The 22,177-nt window shown below is 47.5% G+C and overlaps 1 protein-coding gene across 10 annotated transcripts in view; it reads left to right on the top strand.

Moving 5' to 3' along the window:
- LOC149348194 (BAI1-associated protein 3-like) overlaps window positions 1-22,177 on the top strand; it is a 397,925-nt gene that overhangs the window by 321,647 nt on the left and 54,101 nt on the right. For 4 of the 10 annotated variants that reach the window (XM_089587980.1, XM_089587976.1, XM_089587978.1 and 1 more), the window contains 12 exons: window positions 69-192; window positions 1,756-2,031; window positions 2,934-3,023; window positions 3,489-3,548; window positions 5,074-5,198; window positions 6,321-6,411; window positions 12,566-12,622; window positions 17,005-17,102; window positions 17,461-17,512; window positions 18,384-18,419; window positions 19,796-19,965; window positions 20,386-20,509. In XM_089587980.1, the coding sequence (XP_089444106.1) occupies window positions 69-192; window positions 1,756-2,031; window positions 2,934-3,023; window positions 3,489-3,548; window positions 5,074-5,198; window positions 6,321-6,411; window positions 12,566-12,622; window positions 17,005-17,102; window positions 17,461-17,512; window positions 18,384-18,419; window positions 19,796-19,965; window positions 20,386-20,509 (1,303 nt within the window). The remainder of the gene's footprint in view (window positions 1-68; window positions 193-1,755; window positions 2,032-2,933; window positions 3,024-3,488; window positions 3,549-5,073; window positions 5,199-6,320; window positions 6,412-12,565; window positions 12,623-17,004; window positions 17,103-17,460; window positions 17,513-18,383; window positions 18,420-19,795; window positions 19,966-20,385; window positions 20,510-22,177) is intronic. The other 6 variants (XM_089587979.1, XM_089587977.1, XM_089587983.1 and 3 more) reach the window with 6 other exon arrangements.

Here is a 22,177-nt window from a genome sequence, read left to right as displayed (position 1 = left end):
CACAGTACTGAACAAACTTCTGCGGTCTTGGAAACGAACATGGTGTATTTCTTCCTTCCCTTGTGCAGCCGGTGGGTGATGTACTCTCGGAAGCACATGGGTGTGTCCCTGGACTACGCCCTCCTATTACAACTGCTAGACGACCTCGACCGGGCCTGGGAAGACTCAGACCGACCACTCTCGAGGGACGAGGTAAGCCCAACCAATCCTCACGGCGCCGTCTGCGTAATTACGCTGCGGATTGTATGCGGCCCCCTTTGTGCAGAGTTGTCTCTGTCTGCTTGTCTTTAGTTACGCAGAGTTTCGGTGCAAACTTAGTAACGCTGTTCACATGAAACACTCCGTAGGTGGACATCGCTGTGCTTACTTTTTGCTCCTCTTGTGTTCAGTCAGACCCACAAGCGAGATTAGTCGCAGCGCAGTGGACTGGATAAGAGCTTAGTTGGGTCATTATGGCTCACATGTTTTAAGTTGGCGAGAGAATAATTACAGCTACGCATGTGCCTGAATGATGACATAAAGGTATAAAGAATAGATTCCTGGCTACACAGGCCTTCGTAACTAGTTGGAAAAATTGCCGAGATTTCACGCCCTCTTTCTCAACTGAGTTCTGGACGTACAAAGCCTCAAACTGAAAGATCTTTGAAGCTAAGTGTAGTGAACTTAGGCTGATGTTTTCTGAGTAGCGCAAAACTTACTCCATCACGCGTATGCTGTGTTCTCCCAAGGGTTCCCAGTGATTCTGCAGCGGCACACTGCTGCGTTTATGCTTCTTTACGAATACTTGTTGGGAGAGTCGGAACCGAAAACCCTTCCAAGCGACTTGTAGCTTGTGTCAAACACCTACAGGAAAGCTCCAGCAAGAAGGTCGCATCCTATGGAGGTCGTTAATTAACCATGGTTCTTAACAGTGTGCATAAATAACTGAGCCCAAGGTGTTGTCTTAAGCGGCTTGACCATCTCTTCCTTTTACTTTTGATAGTAGGGTTGCACAAGTAACTTGATCGTTTGAAGGGCTGCTAGATATAAAGACGCCTTGAGCGCGTTACGTATGCATATCCACATTTCTACATGCTTCCATGAACGTACCCTTTGATGCTTTGGAGCACGTGCATTTGTTTGTGGTCGTATATTTTTAGAAAAGACTTAACGAATTAATGAATGGGAAAACTGTTTGGCTGAATGCATTGTTAGTCAGTCCCATCTTCTTTCTTTACTTCTTTAAAGTGAGCTACAAGATGTAGGAAAACAGAGAGGACTTTACTGCGCCGCTCAGCTAAGCGCCAGGTAATCCTGCACCGGAGTCGCCAGTACCAGCTGGTCCAAGGCTAGGCGGGCCCGCATGAAGACATGTGGTCTGCGAAACTGATTTATAGGCTGTACTATGAACGCAAATGGATGTACATTCATATGTTAAGCCGCCGCGGTGGTTCAGTAGTTATGGTGCTCGGCTGCTGACCCGAAAGACGCGGGTTCGATCCCGGCCGCGGCGGTTGAATTTCTTTGGAGGAGAAATTCCAGAGGCCCGTGTACTGTGCGATGTCAGTGCATGTTAAAGAACCCCAGGTGGTCGAAATTTCCGGAGCCCTCCACTACGGCGTCTCTCATAGCCTTAGTCGCTTTGGGACGATAAACCCCATAAACCAACCAAACTAACCATTCACATGTTGCCTGGATTCCATCAGTGGAGCCTAAAATATCTCCGTTAATTAAACCGTGAGGTGTGGGCGCGAGCTACATGCGATAACTGCATAGGACGCAGTATCCACCGGCAGACATCGAGGACCCACGGTCGAGGGACAAGCCAACGGAGCCTTCCGCTGCGATGACGCCGACATCACAGAGGTCAGCGTGGACTTCCTTCCCGAGAAGGGGGAGGAAAAGCAGCGCCGATTTCCAGGCATAAAGCGGAAGCTGGTTAAGATTTGGAAAAAGCGCAAGCGCCCGTTTTCCTCAATGCGCGCCAGCATCAAGAGCAGGATGCCTCAAGTGGATGAAGAGCGAGAACTCGTGGTCGCGGAAACTAACGAGGTGTGAATTGACCGCGATTGATGCGGTCTTCCTTTTGAAGACTACGGCTCCAAAGAGTCTAGTTGGACTCGCTGTGTGCTTTGCGTCTTCACCTGCTTCCTCAGCATCCTTCGCAATTCTTCTTTACGGACACAATGCGTTTAATGACTGCGGTGAACAGGATTATCTGTGCTGCAACAGAGATTTTTCCGAAGCTGAAGCTGCGTGCTTTTCAATACAGAACTTACATTTCTACATAGAGCTTCAAGAGGCGACAGCGCGTATTGGCGAAACACTTCCAAAGCAAAGAAAAGTTGCAGCCTTTTTCAGAAGTCTGGCGGAACAGTATATTGGTGTTCCAGTTATACTCACTTCCTTTGTTTCCTTAGCTTATGATGACAGAAGGCGGTCAGCACGCATTTCTTTGCTTGGCATCTAAAAGGTGTCATGCCCTTCAGACAAGTCAGTCTGTTCCTGCTCAGATGCAGAAAGAAAAGATTAACGAAGCTATTAGAAAGACGACACTTATCGACTAATGTGAAACGCCTTCAACAGCGATGATGCGGATGTGTACGACAAGCCTGCTTACAGCATCTCCGCTTTTGGACAACATTTTCTCTTTGCTTTGGCAGAACTTGCTTCGCAAGGTACGTTTGTGATGGACGACCGAGCTCTGCGGTCGCGAAGGATGAAGATCTGTGCCAAGTACCAAGGGCGTCTCTGCCTTAAGTGCATTACAAAGAAGAATGAATTGTGAGAAAAGACGCTTGGCTGCCTTCGACTCTGTTCATCGCTTGCTTCTCTGGCTTCTGCGTCGACTTTGGCTTCGTAAACAGTATATCTTCCGTCTGTGAAATACTAAAGTACTCCTGAGAAGCCTTAGGGTCATATGTGTACGTAACATGTCAGTCTTTTTCTTTCAGGATCCAAATGAAGACATTCCGTTACGAAAGCGACTTGTCATTCAGGCGGACGTCAAGGAGGACACAGGCCCAATGATTTCGAAGAAAGAAGTGAGCTTGCTGAACGGTGCCTTTGTGTGATCGATTTGCCGCCATTTTCCGTGATCTCTGTCTTTCTTGGAATCATCGCTTCAAATACACCTCTTGCCTCATATTGTTACGGAAAGCACTAACACTGCTTCTGGTGGTCGGCTGCTGAATGTTTCTCCTCTTCTCTTGCTCTGAACTTCAGTCTACTTTCCAATTCTCTTTCTTGATTCTTTTCGCTGTGGTATGCCTTCGTTATGCTTTCCTACTGCAGCGCCCTCTTCTCTTGTATGATTGTATGCATCTATCTACGCCTGTCGCCAGTGGTCTTTCCGACAGCCATGCATATCCGGAGAAACCTCCAAAAATCTCCGCTTTGTGGTCAGCATGAGCAGCGCAACCCTCAAACGGCCTCTTGACTCCTCAGGCATGATAAACTAACAACTCTATTGGTTCTGAACACTGAATGACTTCACTTACTTTCGCCAGGAGTCTTCAGCGAACCAGTACGGACCAGAGGGCCAGCGAGGTCGATTGTTGCCTCAAGAAGTGAGGGTTCTCTTTGCCTCTTATGCATGTTCTCAGCCGTTCCACGTACTAAGCAATACTTGCGTTGCAAACTACAGCGCAGTCTACTTGAAAGCTTGGTTTCGAGATTTGAGAAACTACCGTGTTAAGGCCGCCGTTGAGTTCAGAATTGTGACGCATTACGTGCCTGGTATGAGCGATATTTGTGGTTGAAGTGAAGACGTATATTATTCAGTTTTGTTGCGATAATTATTTACTTTTGAAGCAAACTGCAGGTCAGTGGTTTTAAATAGAGCGGAATGGAAAAGTACAGTGACGTGGATATGAATAAGATTCAAAATTTTGATAACGCGTACATATATGCAGAAATGGAGCGAGGAAGGAGAGAGGGCTGGTAGCAGCCGGTAGGTGACGCTGGAAAGTCAGGAGAGGCGTTTCGGCCTCGATAACTGTATGCAAGGTTCTACCTACTACTGCAGCTTGGTCACGCGCGGACTCCATGTGGCCTGTTGGCCAGCACAAGAAGTGGCTTGATGGGCTGCAACTTGTATGTATACCGGCTTACCTCTATTAAGATCACTGAATTTCTGCAACATAGGGCAGAGCATCTCAGGGGTATTGTCAACAGATACTGGAGGCTACTCTGCGAGTTTTGTTACTGCTACATTATATATACTTTCTTTTTTCCGCGCTCTCCTCAATGTGTTACGTCTACGCTAGCTGCGTCCTTGTGGTCGACGCTTCTATTTTTGGCGCCCTACTGTCAGTATATGTGCTTAAGCCTATGTTCTGTAATGTCTTCTGCAGCGCGTACGATATCCTCCTTTCGAGCGCCTGTGTTTTCTTAGACCTGTTCTATGCGCGCAATCTTCACAACTTACTCTACTCAATGCCGCCCGGCTGTGGCGTCGGCATTCTGTCGCTTCTCTGTTTTGTCAGTAGTCTACGATCAACCGCGGGAAAACGTTTCTTTTTGCCCATAATGCATTTACTTTGACATAGAGTACTCTTTCTCTTGGCATGTCTGCTTCCACATTACTTTTTTTTTTAATCTGCACGAAACATGGACATGCGTTTAACGACTAAGCAAAATAACTACTGGTGTACGCGAATGGTGTGCTGGGAGATAAACTAGCAGCCCCCACTCTTCACGAAGGAGAACAAAAGAATCTTAGACATGGTTCTTACAAAGAAAGGTGCTATTGAAGAGCGGAGAAGTGCGGGATCAATGGATAGCCAGCATATATATTGTCTGTAAGAACAAATGGCACCCCGGCCAGACGGGTGCGAAAAGTCTCAAAAACCATCACAAAAGACTAATTTTCTCTTCTGACAAGAACAAAGACGGACCCGCCACCAACAAAGTTACTAAGAGGTCCGAGGTACGTCTCTCAAAGCTGTTAAGACAAATGACAGCTCACGGAAAGACTTCGTAGGGCCGGTTCTTTTGTCAGGTACCATTAATCATGTCTTCGGAGGCGAAAGAGAGATAAAGCGTTTGTCCCGCTCATCTGACTGATTTTTTCATACTGTGCCTGGCGCGTAGGAAGCCTGCCTGGCGGAGTCGTTCAACGTCTTCATCGACTACTGCCTCGAGCTCCTCCAGAAGCACCGGGACCTCTTTCCAATGTCGCATGTGGAAGCCGAACACAAGCTGGTTCATCTGCTCAAGTGAGTGAGCGAGATTCTGCCTTTCAGGCCAATCAGTCAGTCAATCAATCAATCAATCAATCAATCAATCAATCAATCAATCAATCAATCAATCAATCAATCAATCAATCAACGAACGAATGAATCAATCAGTCAACCAATCAATGAATAAATCAATCAATGAATCAATCAATGAATCAAATCAATGAATCAATCAATCAAGAAATCAATGAATCAGTCAATGAATGAATGAATGAATCAATCAATGAATCAATCAATCAATGTATTCAGCGTCGAACGGTCATTTAGCTAACAATGGTTGTTTCACACTAAGACAGGCACATTTTTAACGGCACGCTTGTGGCTCCAGTGCATTTGATTCCACACATTCTTTAAAAAAAATCGTGGCGACTGGCCGGCTGAGAGAGTGGGCAAATGTGTGGCAAATCTGATCCTGTGAGCTACGCTTGCTTATTCAGCATCGATGGCAAATAATGCTACTTACCAGCAGCGCAAACTCTACATGACGTTTTTTGCGACTTGGCTTCAGTATGATAGCTTTCTGTTTGCCCTGACAAGCAGTGCGCGCTGATTGCTTTTATTAGTGCTTGAAGGTCGATGTCTCGTCACTTGAACTGGGCAGATGAAAGTTCATGAGATTGATTAGCATCAGTTTGATTCCTAGTTGTCCTGTTTTCCCTAGATGTAAACATGCTGTAGCATTTTTGTTCGGTTTTCCTTGTTTAATTGGTCTTTTCGCTTTTAAAGGGAGGAGTCTATTGTCGATTCCACAATTGCTCTTCCTACCCCTTGAAACAAAACGCTTCCAGAGCGGAAAAAGAAGAAGAATGACAACCACGCAGTCAGCTACTAATAAACGGCGTTTGACCTTTATCGGTTTGCGGTCCTGTTAGCATATTCATACATGCATTGCCTGAGATCGCAGTAATCGCATCTTAAAAGGTTTTGCCAGATTTAAAGGCAATAAATCGAACCTCTAAAAAAAAGCGGGCGTATTTTGACGAGAAAATGAAGCCCACAGAGCTTATTTTGTAGTTCGACAATAATGCCAACTCTATTACAGTGGACACCTAGATACTCAGTTCTGGTTGAGATATGATTGTCTTTCACCACTATTCGCAGATGCCTGGCACTCATCTACAGGATGAAAGCATTCCAATGGTGCTGTCCATTTAGGAACCAGCTTAGCGTAGAGATCACCAACACACTCAAGGTATGGCTTTTAATGTGCTCATCGTCAAAGCATTAACCTAGTTCTGTGCGCGATTCAAACAACGAAACATAGCTGCAACAAAAGAAGCTTTGTTAAATTCATTGCTTTCCTCTTTGCAGAAGTAAAAGCGAAACTGCGTAGATATAAGATGGGTCTTGTTTCTACAACTTCATGTAACCGTTTTCAAGATGCTGCATAAAAACTGGCAGCCAGAAAAGCGGCAGACTAGAAGGGCCATGGTATAGCTAAAATCCTTACCCCACGGTTAGTCAGAAACAGTCCTTTTGGTTGGCTAAGTACTGCAGTCGTTTTCAAAAAATGGCCTGGCTTAGCTTATGGTTAAGTCTAGGATGCGAAGCATACCGCCGGCGGAGGCTGCGCGTCGGCAAGCGAGCGCACGAGTTGAGCCCCAGCTTTCACAGCTGTTGTGACGTCAGCGCCCCTAGCGGAAGGAGCGGGAGTTAGGCCGCCGGTGGAGGCTGCGCGTCCGCAAGCGAGCGCACGAGTTGAGCCCTTTCACAGCTGTTGTGACGTCATATCACGTGGTGCGCCGATGTAGGTCAAGTGGTAGCTGCGCGGCCGCGCGCGGCGCAGCAAGGAAGAGCTCGGTTGTGCGGCTAGTATGCTTCGCATAAAATGCACGGCCAACGGCTTCAGTGCGCGGAGCGACTGTGTGGCAGCACTGCGGCGCTGCTATGGTGGCGCTGCTATCTCCGTCGGGCGCTCGCTGCGAGAGTGTCCCATTTAACGACAGCCTTCGCCCTCACTCTCGCGCTGTCACGGAACACGCCTCCTGAACTATGTCCGGCGCTGCTATGTTTCGCCGCTGGCGGTCGCTGCGAAAGAACGCGCTAACGGGTCTGCGCACCTAACTTTATGCGCGCTGTGTGTGGCGCTCGCCATGCGTTCTTGGGGGCACGAAAGCCGAGCGTCATGGCAATGTGTGTACGCTTTGCCGCGCCCTCTTCCCGCGCCGTTACAGCAAGTCTAGGGCTGCGCGGCGTTGTGATACGGCGCTTTGCAGTAGCGAATGCTTGTTTCTCTGTTCTAATTGCGCTCAACATGCATAGTTGTGGCGAAAGTGTTGTTTAAAATTTTGTTTGTTTAAAAACACCGTACAAGGATATTGTCCGTCGGATTTTGTGCCGACACCTCGCGACCGCGACTTCTTGTTAAGTTTAAAAAATCACAACTCATAGACATTCCAAATTTGGCCCGGCCAACGCCACATTAGGCCACGCCCAATACGATGGTGACCTCCAAATTTCGCCCTGGACAATTCGAAAATTTGACCCAGGCTACCGTCAAAAATTTACATCGGCCGATTAGCACCAAAATTGATATCCGACCATAACTGACCTGGCTCAACACGGTGATGACCTTCAAATAGGGCCCAAGGTGGGGTCAAATACCAGTTTCCTAAGCATGTCACCTTAAAGAAGTAGAGCACTAGGCCAGGGGAAAGCTTGTACCCACTGTATCACAGGCGAGTACCCGGCGGCACTGAGTATCGAACCTCGCATCTCCTGCGTGCGAGCCATATGATCAAACCACTAGGGCACCGCCGCAGTAAAATCTTTTTAACTGACCCAGAAATTCACTCTAATCCACCTATATTGCACTTTAATGCAAGTTAACCCCGCGAAATCCACTCTTAAACCACTAGAACTTCCCTTAATCCACCACAGTTCACACTAATCCAGCTGAACTCAACAATTCACGCGTAATTCACGTGTATTCCACCGCAATTTATGAAATATCTCACCCGTAATCTACCACAATTCACTTAATAATTCACACGTAGTCCATTACCATCCAATACAATCCAACCTGATTCAAACTGTTGCTGCTTAATCCAATGTAATCGACCTTTAAACTGAATTAATCCAAGGTAATCCACTGTTAATCAGCCGCAATCCACCCAAATCCGCCCGTAATCTAGCACAATCTACGGTAATCCAACTAATCCACCATACTGCAACTTAATCAAAGTAATCCATTGTTGACGCACCACAATACACTATAATCGAACTCATTCAAACCTACTTTAACTTAATCCAATGTAATTCTAATTAAATCCACCTTAATCTAACTTTGTCGACCCTACTGCAACTTCATTCCTGAGAGACATGGGAGAGGCCTGCCCTGCAGTTGTCGTAGTCAGGCTGATGATGATGATGAATCCACCATAATTCACCCCCAACTCACCGAAGTGCCCAGTTCTCCAACCCAATTCACTTTTGATCCAGCGCAATCCACTAGAGTCTACCCTTATTCCACAGCAATACACCATATCCACCCTAATCTAACTTTCCTGATGATGTAGGCACTGCCAATGATGTCACCCGTATCATCTCTGTACGCACAGACGTCGTCGGCTTTTCTCGTAATAGGGCAAATTGTTTTCGCCCTAAAACGGAAATAGAAGACTGTCACGATTTTAATTTCGTTAATCTGAATATATTGCGAAAGCACTGGTTCTTGGTGCAAATCGGCCAATGTAAAATTTAGAGGGTTGCCTGGGACGAATATTGGTGGTAACTATCGTGTTGTGCACGGTCGATTACGGCTGGGTACCGATTTTGGTGCAAATGGACCGAGGTGAAATTTTGGGGGTGGCCCAGGCCAATTTTAGAAAGGGCCTGGGGCAAATTTGGAGGTCACTATTGTGTTGGGCACGGTCAGTTATGATTGGAAATCGGTTCTGCTGCAAATCGGCCGAAGTCAAATTTCGAGAGTGGCTTGGGCGAAATTTTGGAAACGGCCAGGGCGTAAGTTGAAGGCCCCCATCGTGTTAAGCATAGTCAGTTAGGGTTGGACATCGGTTTTAGCCCAATCGCTCAAGGTGAAATTTAGAGGGTGGCGAGGAGCAAAATTTAAGGGCACCATCTTGTTGGGCATGGTCAAATTCGATGTTGGGCGGGTCAGATCTGGATGTATCTATGCGTTTTGTATTTTTTTAACCATTGTCTTGTTGGTATGGCCAAATTCGCATTGGCCGGGTGAAATTTGGAAACATTTATGCGTTATCTTTTTTTTAAGCTTAACATGGCGTCGCTATTGCTTAGTGTCGGCAGTAGATCTGATAAGATTTTTGGTCGCTGTTGGTGAGCGCGTATGAGAAGTTTCGCGCTAAAATTTTAAGCCACGCTTTCGTCACAACTATACATGCAAAGCGCAATTACAAGAAAAAAATTATGGCTGAGGCTCAGCTAAGGTTAAGCCTAGTCAGATGCGAAGCATATTGGTGGCTAGGCTTGGTAATAATGGCTTTCCTTGGTTGCATACTTGGTCACTTTAATACAACCACTAGAAGCCTTCGTCGTGGGGGAAGACAACGGCATGGCTACAGCGGAACGCCGACTAACCCCGAGACGCGCGTTGGGTGAGCGCCTGGATTGCCACGGAAGCCGCGTCTGCCTGCCCGGTGTAGCGAGCGTTTCACCTACACCGAATGTGAGCGCGCGTTCGAAATGCGCGGGAATTCCGGCGCACAGACGCCGGACATTCCGGCGTCTGTGCGATTGTATTGTCACGACGACGTCACGGTGTCACGTGGCGTGACGGCTAGGGGTCCCACGGCGACGGCGCGAGGTGGAGGCCGCCTCTCTCATCCGATGTCACGTGGTGTGACGTCACGGCGTCACGTGGTGTGACGTCACGGTGCCACGTGGTGTGACGTCACGGTGTCACGTGGTGTGACGTCTAGGGGTCCCACGCCGACGGCGTGAGTGGTAGCTCTAGCAATATGCTTCGCATAAAAAAAAAACAAGGCCTCGCCACTGCGGGGCGTCGTATCACAACCATCCGCGACCTTAGACTTGCTGCAACGGCGCGGCAAGAGAGCGCGGCAGAGCGTAAAGGCCCATCTCCATGGACACATCCGAGGCGCACCAACGCAGCGCTTACGCGCCCAGCGCCGCACCGCGACAAGCGTCGGAAAACATATGCAACTTGATGACCTTTCACTACTACCGCGTTCAGCTCGGCAAACGGCGTGAAGGGCCGTACCGGCTGCCGAGAGAACTGCGTTCTCTGATTGGTTACACCGACCGCAAACCAGCAGCCACTTCCGGCGCCGGCGCGAGCGAGGCGTGAGCGTGGCGCGAATGTCTGACATGGAGAGGTATTAAGCATGAAATGCTTTTAGCTCCCGTTGTCGGCAGTGTGGTGACGTCACGCCGAGAACGAGAGCCATCATCCGGGCTCTGAAACGAGAACATCCGGGCACCGTACGAGATTTAAAGAGGTTTAACGAGACTCTCTAAGCCCTCCTGCAAGCGCCGGTTGCTCTCCAAACGAGTCACAAAAAATGACTGCTGCCAGTGTCTTCTCAATGTTTATCAAGATATCAGTCGAGCTGTGCATTTTATAATGCACGGAATTATAATTTCCGATTTCTAATAACGCGTGCAAAAAGCACATACATGCCACAATACACTTCGTTGTCATACGTGATCTGTTAGGGGCTTTGAGAGAAGGCCGCTTAGAGAAAGAGAGGAGCTCCAGGGCGAGAAGGGCTTTCGGCTGAAAAACTGCTTTCGCTCGCTCCCCAAGGATGGCGCTGCGGTCCTACACTCACGCATGTAAAAGACCGGCCGCAGGGCCTTCATGCCCTTTCCCCCTCTGGCAGGCAGATGTATACACGCTCGCGGAGTATTCCAACGCGCTGCATATACATTCTTGTCAGGCCTGCGTCTCGTCTTGTCCGCGTACGCTTCTGCATCGTCCTGGATTTCAATGCCTTCACCGTCACAGCTGCTTAAGCCGAGCAATGTAGCCTGTGTTAGGCCCGTAAACATTTCATGCTTACTCTACTCTCGGTTACGGGAGAGGCGTTTTTTTTGTTTTGCAATTAATTAATTATCAATTAAGATAATTTTTCTAAATGCGTAAATATTGACTTTAGACAAAACATGTGAATAGAAAAGTTGGAGAGCACTTTCAGAAACCCCCATTCCATTCATTTGCGGTAAAGAAAACCTCTCGTGTATCTTTTTTGCCAAGCGCCAGCGCCAGCTCGCGTCTGCGCGCCGCGCATGCGCAGATCGGCTCCGGCGTACGCTGGTACGCGTAGGCGCTGCGCTCGTGCCCCTCGGATGCGCCCATGGAGATGGGCCTTAAACACCTTTGCCATGACTTTCGGTCTTCGCGCCGCGACGCACACACGGCGAGCGCCCCACCCGGCGTGGGCAGATCTGTTATCATGCAGGCACCCTCTTTCGTAGCGAGCGCCAGCGGCTAATCATACCATCGCCGCACATAGAGGCGTGTTACGTGACAGCGCGAGAGTGAGGCCGAAGGCTGTTGTCAAACGGGAAACTCCTTCAGCAAGCGCGCGACGACGATAGCAGCGCCACGGTGCTGCCCCGCAGCCGCTCCGCGGACTGAAGCTGTAAGCCGTGCATTTCTGAAAACGAGTGTATGTACAGTCTTTGTCAAAAGTAACCAGGCTGCACGTTTTTCTTCTCAATCGTATGCTAAATGTATTATGATAGCCCTCAAGCTCTAAATCTCTGTATAGTAAGAAGAACCCCTGTTCTTACCTTCAAAGAACATTTTGATCGTTAGGGAAGCCGTGCAGGCTCTGTTATACGAATGAGAAGCAAACCATGGAGCCTGGTTACTTTTGACAAAGACTGTACGTATGCTTTGAAATGCAAAATATGAGTGTCCCTTTTTTGAAGATCAGCTACAATGAAGCCGGTTTAACTGCTATTTCAGTTGTGTCATACAAGGTAGCCAATGAACGACAGTTTTTCTGAAGCACGGTTACCGGTTCCAGCGGGATAAATTTATTGTCACAGGTAAATTCAGTCATGGTAATGGTATAGTTGTTAAGGAATGACACCCTTTGTGCTCAACTGGTGCCGACTACTGTACGAGAACTTCTTCAACGGAAGTCAGTCTGGTTGGGTGTGAAATAAAAGTTTAGAAATACTCCCCCCTACCAATAATTTATGTTAAGCCCAAAGTTTCGAGACCACCTAGGTCCCTTCTTTATTTCTTACTGTTGCACTGATATTGCTGGTGTGTTGCTTGGAAGATTGGGATGTCAGGTGCCTACAAAAAAAAAAACTAAAAGCTTGCCGTTAAAGGACCACTGTACGGTGCAGTGAGGTGCCCTTCCATCGCCGTCCCATTTGTTTTGCAGAAAGGCTGTGCCGACTGGTTTCGGTGCACCCACGCCATTCACCAACCCCTGGTTCTGGTGAGTAAGGAAATCATCCCTTGGCTGTCATACAGGAAAAAAAAAACAAGGAAGATAGAACAGCTTTTTCGCGGGCGTACAACGAAGCAACTTATTATCGCGCCGCAGGAAAACAGTTCAGCACAGGCTTCAAAAGAAAATTGCTCACTGAATCAACTTGTATTCTTTAAGAAAAAAACTAGCACTTCAGGCCACAAGGTTTTCCTTTTCTGTGTGTTATAGAGGAGTTGTGGAACTCCTTCATCTCTATATAGGCTTGATCCGAACAGACTTCTCACCCTCGTCTTTGAGTACCTTTTAGTCTGCAAACGTGCTCTAGGTCCCCTACACGGCTCAACAGCAAACTATACTGTCTGAGGACTTCTGATTGAAGTTGCACACTTGGTTTGCAGTCAGAATGTGTCCTTCTGCCGTGTACTATTTAAATGAGGCCAAGAACTTTAGAGTTGTCTCGCAGAACATTGGAGAACGGTCGGAAAAATATCGATCTGATCCTTTCGTAACAGTACAGTCGTGTGCGGCGGACATGCTGCTGCAAGTGTTACAACACACCACCCGTGGCAGGGAACAATGCACTTTCTGACTTAGTGAACATAGAGTAACAAGATCGTGTGCTGGAAGGAAAAAAGCTGTCGCTATAAAAATAAGAAATTCAACATAGCTTCAAAGCAACGTATTAATCAAATCATCCCAACAGCATACGCTAAAAATGTCGCCGTCCAACGCTTTGTTGCAAAGGGCAGCAAACAATCCCTTCTGGTTGTCCGAATGTGGTTCTGTAGCGCGAAAAACAGATAGTACCGTGACCGGTGTTGAATATCATAGTGTGGCGTTTGCTCAGCCATCACTGTTGTTGGTGGCTGTCCTCGGACAGCCACAAAAAATGGGAGGCTGGCCCAGTGTGGGCACATGTCTGAAAAATAGAAAAAAAATAATCGCGATGCTTCTTCGCAGTGCTTTTGACCTGCCCTGTCCTGTAACCTTCTCGGCTACCCGTGGTGTCATTATCAGCCTCGATGCACGAAGTACAGGCGTGAGCAAAAGTAGAGAGAGACCATGGCTCTGGCGGCAGGAGCGGCTGCGGAGTCGCACCACGGTGCTGCTATCTCGCGGCCCGTGCTCGCTTCGAGAGTGCCTCGAGTGACGACGAAGCTCGCTCTCGCTCATGCGCGGGTGCTTATCACGCTTGATAAATTTCTAGTGCGGCGTTCGGCTGCACTGCAGCTGACGGTCGCAAAGAAAGAGGAGCACACACAGCAAAGTGTCCAGGATACTGCACAGTGCTGTAGCGCAGTAGCGGAGCAAACGGGTGGCAAGGCGGCGTCAAACCATTGTGGTGCGGATTGCTAAAGGCTGGTTCGATTTTATTGTCGGATACAACTTAAGTCTGCAGTGAAGCTCCGCCCACATTCAGCCTCCGCGCACAGAATCCCTACACGACGAAAAAGTAGTCCGCTGAATAAACGTTTCTTGTTACGTAAGTAAGAAGCTTACCTCAAGAAAAAGATAATCAGCTCCATAATTTTGACATCTGGATTGTTTGATACAGTCAAAGATTAAAAAGCTCATTTCGCTTGGCTAGCGGCCAGCGGAGTAATACAGAACGCAAGGACCGCGGCCCAGTGTTAGCAGCAGCTGTTTTTTTAAGTTGTATCCTACTATAGTTGGACATAGTTTCGTATTTTCTCTACACTGAAGAAAGAGTGATTTATTTTAGAGCACAGATCTTTAGCGCCCGTTCCTGCGTTTCGCGGTGTCGCCGTCGCCGTTGTTCCTCGTAACCAGCTCCTCAGACCGGGCAGCGCGCTACTGTAGTTGCGCACGCTCCTGGCGCCATCTCCTGCGACCTTCGCTCCTCCTCCAATGCCACCCCTGTGCTGCGGCAATCAGAGCGCCGGATCGGTGGCAGCGGATCTTGATATGTGCAGCGCCTGAGCCGAAACTCATAGCCGCCGCCGTCCGTCACTGCGAACCGCCTGCCTATATAAATAGTTTATTCTCTGCCAGTTCTTTCTGAGCCATGAGCGAGGCAACCGGTGGAAGTTTTTCGTCGGCTGCTGCTGCTAAACGAGCTGCCAGAGCAGAGGCCCAGCGCCGTCGGCGCCAGATTCCAGAGATGCGTGCCGCCGAAGCAGAAGCTTATCGTTGCCGCCGTCGAATTCTTTGCCTCAGTCTATCGAAAAGCTGAAACAGCTGATGAGCTGCGCTCAAATTTCTCATTAGGAAGTAAAGTAATCGTTGGCAATTTTTTTTTACCTTGTGCTGCGAACTCGTCTGCAAGACGTTTTCGCCCTCTAACGCATCTAGTAGCTTATTCGTAATAAACTTTCTTGCTGCACGAGCCGAAAAGCTAGTTTCAAACATGGTTTCAAAGGAGTCCATGGTGAAGAGAGGGTGTGGCAGATAGTCCTTGGCGATCACAAAATGAACAAGGGAGGGGAAAACCTCAGGTTGCTTGAGCCAACGTTTCGACAAGAGGACTTGTCTGAAGACAAGTCCTCTTGTCGAAACGTTGGCTCAAGCAACCTGAGGTTTTCCCCTCCCTTGTTTATTTTGTGATCGATGGTTTCAATGGGTTAGTTGGATTCACACCCTCAGTTCTGATTGGCTACCGTGTTCCTTCGTTTGCTTCCCGTCGTCGCGGCTGTTAGCAGTAGGTTAGCCGAACGCCGCCCTAGAAATTTATCAAACATTACCGTCACTCGGGGCACTCGCAGCGCTCGCTCGAGATAGCAGCGCCGCGTTCCGGCCCCGCAGCCGATTCGGCCGCCGTAGCCTTGGTCTCTCCACTTTTGCTCTCGACCGTACGTAAATACTCGAATTATCTACACTCTGCTGTCCTGGCTACATGGTCAATCTGTGAATCATTGCTACCACACACATCTGACGCACGTTAGAATTGTATGCAATGCAGGCACATCATTTGGAAAACTGCGTTATCTTCATATGTAGCGGTTCCATAATAGTGGTCATTTATCGACGCCTGCCAAGGGTGTGAATCGTCACCGGATATGATAAATTCGAATGCTTGTCGTGGTACCAGTTTTATCGATCGACGCGTGCGGCATGGTCGTGTGGCCGTGCTGCCTCTCCCGTACAGTGGTGAGCAGCCTTGTCTAGACATGTTGGGGAGGAGGAATAACCGCAAACTTGACAGGACTGAAGATCGAGAAGAGGACAGGACGAGCGGTCTCGATCTTCAGTCCTGTCAAGTTTGCGGTTATTCCTCCTCCCCAACATGTCTGACCAACTGGCCCAAAGCTTCCCCTTGTTGAACCTTATCTAGAGCGCTTGAGCAGTGCGCACTTGGTAACAAAAACCGAAATTAGAGAGCAGCCCCTCATTACAGGGCAAAGTTTTCGTGCCTGCTTTGTTTACGAGGCTATCTGGCACTACTTCCGTGCAAGCGTTGCAGCTGGACCCTAGAGGCTGCCACAAAATCTGGATTTGTTTTCAAGGAAGTGCACCGCCCGAGCGCTCTAGACAAGGCTGCTCACCACTGTACTAGACACCAGTGTGATGTGCGCGCCGGGAAGCCGTATGACGTGGAATTTTAGTGACACGTGTGGACAGTAAACTCTGCACTGCGAACTCCAAGACTGTGTGTGAGAACATTGGCGGCCTTCCCGCATATGTGTTTTTTGTTGTGTCTTTGGCGACTGCGGTCGCCTTTTGATTGTAGTGTTTTTTCGGGGAAATACAGTCCCCCTTAGACCACGCTATCCAATAAACCTCTCTGAAGTGAGTTTAAGGCTGACATGTCGGACTAGACTAGTTTCATTTCAGTTTTTTTTTGTGTACCTTTAATCAGGTAAAAGGGAAGTGATTATGCAGAACACGTAAGTAACTGCTAAGACAGATCGCTTGACACTGATTTTCATTCGTTACATAATTAACGACAAACAATAGAATTAAATCGATTTCGATTTAAAGTAGTTGGTGTGTTTTGTACGGAAGCTTTTTTACACCGAATTCCTTGGTGGTTCATTAAAGTGCTTATTTATCAGGGCGCATTATTCTTTTCGCGGGTAGTCGTAATTTTGCTGCTGAATCAATGCTATACGCAGCTCTTACTGCATCTGAACTTGGCCACAGTGTCTAGGTGGGGAACAGAAACAGCGTGAAAGTTAGAAGAAAACAGTATTGAGCGCTGACAGTGTTTTTGGAACTATAAGCTCGGGATATGCACTGGTAACTAAACTGAAGAGGGTGTTCGCTATACATAAAACACTTCGGGGCTTGGGGTGCCTTGTCCTTTGGCAACAAACACCTTCGCCTGATAAGTGTGCTCTTGAGGAACAAACTCGCAATTCTGCAATTGGAATTTCTAACTGAATGTACTAAATCATCTGTATGTTTTATTCGCGGATCTTATTTTCCAGACTGAGCAGACCGTGCTTGCTAGTCTCACCGAACTGACGAACGCTCTGAACGCCGATCTCCACAAGGGCATCAAGTATTACAACCCAGTCTTTGAAACGTAAGCACCCATTGGTTTATTTTCCCTGGTTATAGCAACTTATCTGAGCGAGAATTGGTCCGGCTGGAATCAACTGGCTTACTCATTTGCCTGCGCTTCCTATTACCAAAGGAAGTTAAAACGGAATTAGGCTAAAATAGAGAGCATAGCAACAACAACAACTTTTTCGCTCTTTGCTTGCATTGTTATATTTCTGTATTGTCGTAAGGACGAACTGTGGTATAAAATTCTTTGATCACACTAGAAACTGCGATAGTTTTCGAGCACATGTCATCAGCTTCAAAGCCTCGTCTGTCATTCTTGCCACATGTCGGCTTATGCGGGCTGCATGACGACGCTCTCCTGTTTTGACTTTCAGGTACGTCGGTGTCAACTACACGGCAGTCGTGTACAAGCAGCTAGAGAAATTGGTAAGTTTTGTATTTCCGATGGTAATTGACCAGAATTTCTATGTCCAGGTTGCTATCTCTATTCGTTTATAATTGGTACGCGCATCTCCCCGGAAGCCCGTAATGAACACTTCTGCATCATGCAAAGCAGCAATGTTTGCTGCTGTATACTGTAGGGTAACGCAAGACACCTTCAGCAACTCCCAAGCACGCGATGTATATGCCATATATAACGATACCTGTCTGCGTTTAAGTATCCGAGTTGCAGTAAATATGATGTGGAGCTCTCCTTGGGTGGGGAAAAAAAATCCGAGGATGATTTCTAGGAAAGATGATTGTTAAGTTACATTTAGTGTAGTTTTTTACTGCGTTCTTTGTACTGGCGGCTACAAGGGCATTGCGTGAACCTATCCGACAAGCTCTTTCGTCGATTAAGTATTTGACACTGCGTTGTCATGGTCACTGACACAACAGGGAGACCCGTACATATCTCTAGTTAAAACTGTCTCGATATGCTAGCCTTGAGCGAGAAAAAAAGAAAAAAAAAGAAACGGCCGCAGGAAAAAGGCTACTCTTCCAGTGAACGTAACCGTGGTCACTGCAATCACTAAGCAACCTTTGTTTCTGAAGTGCCTTGTTGCCACAGCCAATTATGCGTCATGAGCATGGTGCAAACTCCTAATCGCAGTAAATGAGACCAAATTAAGACACATCGTTCAGTGGTATCTCTGTAATTACGGGGCTGGCTTCTGTTGTTTCACTGCTTAGGTCTTCACGGTTTGCTACCGTAAGGATGTCTTTTCGGTGGCGGTGTGCGCGCTAACCACTTTCCTGGTCAAATCTGTGCTCTTTTCATAACTATTCTTCTCTCTTTCTTCGCACGCTGCGTTAGCTGCGTGAACGTGTCGCCAGGAAGCTCTGCCCAGAGGTGGGTTGCCATTGCTGGTGTGTGGAGCTTTGTAAACAGGATGCCATGTGCTCTGGGCTATGTGCGCGTTTTCACTATGTTTGCAAACATGCGTGCCCTTCAACGCGCAGGAATGTATCACCGCGCTCAGCATTTCCTATTGCTTTCGCAGTAAAAGCAGCTTTGGCATGCGTTCACTACGGATACCGCTGGTCGCTGTTGTTCACAATTCTCCGTGTGGCTCAGAGGTTTCAGAAATGGCTCTGTAGCCACACAGGGACAAACATGAGCAGAAACCACTGGGGAGCATCTAGCAACCAGTGTCTAATCTTGTGATTTGGTTGTTAAATAAACCTCCATTGCAAGAAACAATTACAGCTGATGTCAAAGCGCATGTAGGAGAAAACGAAGTTTACCCCGCCACGGTGGCTCAGTGGTTAAGGCGCTCGGCTGCTGACCCTAAAGACGCGGGTTCAATCCCGGCCGCGGCGGGCGAATTTCGATGAAGGCGAAATTCTAGAGGCTCGTGTGCAGTGCGATGTCAGTGCACGTTAAAGAACCCCAGGTGGTAGAAATTTCTGGAACCCTTGACTACGGCGTCCCTCGTAGCGTGAGTTGCTTTGGGACGTTAAACCCCAATAAACCAACCAACCAACCAACCAACCAGAAAACGAAGTTATGCATTATTATGATTCTGGCACATCTGGCCTGATTACCTGCTCTGTCCACATGGCTTAAATATAAACTCTACTCGCGCATTTAGACGTTCATGCTCGCGATATAAGCAGTTGCTTCAAGCGAAGTACTAAAAGCAAACATACCAGCATTTACGAGTTCATAAGATATGCCTTGTCTCCGAGTAAGTCTCCTTCATGTAGGCCAGGCACTTCTCAGAAATCTCTTAAATACACCTTTTGGAGCACAAGTGCAGCTTTCTAGTGCCAAACTTCTGAATATTGCAATATTATAAGTCATTGTTACGGAAACATTAAAGGCAATGGTCTATTCTTCGGATGCGCATCAAAATCTTTCTTTTAAAGTTTTTCGATTGCTCGCATCGAGTAGTTAAAACTGCCAGATAACACCTCCGGGGGAAGATTTTGACGATGGCAGGACCGCTAACAGCGAAATGATACAAGCCTGCAGAGGGGGTATCTGCGGATATATTGATTGTTTTATTGAAATCATAAAATATATGAAACGTATTTGTTTATAAACCGTTTCCCATTAAAATATGCTTTCGTCCAGAATGGCTGCTTATGTTCCGCAAAGTCTCCTCACACCCACTATGAAGCAGCGTCTCTAGAGCCACGTCCTTTTTTCCGCAGCATATTGTTCCCCGGTACTGCAAATGAGGCTGACATCTCTCTCTCTCTCTCTCGCGTCCCTTTACGCAGGCCGGCGCCGAGTTGCCTGCCAAGGTGCAGGAGGTGTGCGGGCAAGTTAACGCCATCGACTCGGCGGCTCAGGACTTGTCCCAGGAGCACATCTCCATGGGCGCAGCCCTCTTTGAACTGTACATGGCTCTGCAGGAGTTCGTCCGCTTTCGCGAGCACATCCCTGAGGAGTGAGTAGCCCAGATATCGAGCACGCGTCTCCCTGTGTGTTTTCTATTTACGTCTTTCCATCTTGTCATCATCAGAAATTCCATCATTGTTAACCTCGTCGCGACCACTGTAGCACGAAGGATAGCATTGTGATCTGCAGTAACAAGATGTTTCCATTTCTTTGCGTTACTTAGAATCATACCTGATATATGAACTTAACACTTGATACTGTAAAACTGAAAAACCTCCACTGCTATCTTCCCCCTCCGCAGACAGGCCAAAGATTCATCCCGAGAATTAATTAATTCACTCATTCATTCGATTTCTTGGTGGATCATATGCTTGTTTTGTGGCTGCGAAACAACCTGTTCTCGGATCTCTCTTCAGCATGCCTCAAATGCTGATTTCATAATGGTTTGGGCGTGACCTATCACTTTCAGGGACTGGGCACAGCTCACAATGCAGAACTATCACCTGTGGTTCGCCGACTCAGTTCAAGGATGGTTTGCGGTGGCGAAGGTCAAGGCCCGCCAGAGGATCAGAAAGGCCCTCGAACTGGACAGGGTGCGTTTTTCTAATTGTGCTTTGTAGATCCGTATTGCACTAGAATTTACAGGATGTTGAAAGAACGCATCAATGCTGAATACGTCGCTGCAGCTTTGAGGGAACAAAAGCAGTGCGGATGAAAGGAAGAGATTTTTAAAAGAAGTTAAGTTAAGAAGTCAACGGCCCTGATAGTAACGAAATAAATAAGTTAAATTGTCAGTTTTGGCACTAATGGCTGCTTCCAGTGAAAGGGGTGCCTGCCAATTGTTTTTATGGAATTCACAACTTTCGAATGAAGTACCGCTTCATACCTCCCCGAAAGTGTGCTATTTTTCGATCTTATTTATGCCCACTTTTACAGCATTACGCAATGGGAAAGAGAGGCATGCATGCTTAGCTCGCACCCGATTTGTTTATACTGCCGCATGCCTTTATAGGAAAAATCCCTTTTCGTCCTAAAATCTAGATCCGCAGAGCACACTAGTCAGTGACTGGGAAAAGGAAAATAGGATGGCAGCAACCCACTTCCACATGTATTGTGGGAAAGTACAGTCGAGCATTAGCAATGCTCCTTGGCACCTTCAGTATTTTGTGTCAGTAGTTGTGTGTAAACGAAGCTAGTCCATTGTAGAAAAAACCAGCGCTTACAAACACGGACAGAGGACAAGGGAAACAGACTGACGGCGCTGATTCAGCGCCGTCAGTCTGTTTCCCTTGTCCTCTGTCCGTGTTTGTAAGCGCTGGTTTTTTCTACAATGGATCACCACCAACTCGCCCAATCCTCAGTTCTTCAACGAAGCTAGTACAGCTTCATCCAGGGAGTTATACAGAGCGTGCTATAGCCTTTCTCGGTTCACATCTATTTCAATGCCTTTTCGGTCCTTAAATAGTGTAATAAAGCAAATATTTGTGGCCTCTGTGTGACCTGCTTTTTTCCCTCTGTGTTTCTGTGTGCTTTCCCCGGCACGCTGGATAGAGGGTGAGTTAGTGCTTCACGCACTTGTCCCATCACCGCCGTGCTTTGCCTCATGATAGCCCCTGCGCATGCGCTGTGAATCTGTTACACATGCGGTGTTGGCTCACGCTGGATTCCCTTCATGTTCCGAAATTTCCGAATGCCCAGTAGGACCTCAAGCAACAATTTGCATCTGCTAATTCAGCATCACCTCGTATCTTCTCCGAGGCCTCCTGGAAGCTAATATCTTACGTAACAAATTAACAAGCTGTCCAATGAAAACCACCGCAGTGCTTCATTGCCTTCGATAGTTATTAATGTTCGTTACGTCTTAAAAACGACGCAGCGAAAATCAAGGCCATAACGCGATAAACACAAGATGGTTGTATAATATAGTTAGCTATGCTAGGGCCCTAACCTGACAGCAGTTGCTGAAACGCGTTAGGGCACTGATTGATAAGACACATACCTTCTGCAGGTTACGGCCAAGATTCTAAGGTTGAGCAGACCAAGAAAGTTGCGCCAATGCCTTTATCAAGAAATTTTTTTGCGTGTCGCATGAAGCCGTCACCCACAAACATAAAGTGCGCTGAGGACAAGGTGGCGTTGACCGCTGTCGGCAGATTATCGCCTTATAATGAATGCCCGAGTAAAATGAATCCAGTAATCCAGTGGCGGGGGAAAAAAATGTTTCGCACTGAACAAGCATCAACATACCCACAAAGATGTAC

The sequence above is a fragment of the Amblyomma mixtum genome, chromosome 4, assembly GCF_055824585.1.
Source record: "Amblyomma mixtum isolate Tamu chromosome 4, ASM5582458v1, whole genome shotgun sequence".
In the NCBI taxonomy this organism is placed as follows: domain Eukaryota; kingdom Metazoa; phylum Arthropoda; class Arachnida; order Ixodida; family Ixodidae; genus Amblyomma; species Amblyomma mixtum.
The sequence above is the reverse complement of the archived record's forward strand: the minus strand, read 5'-3'. Positions and strand labels throughout refer to the sequence as shown.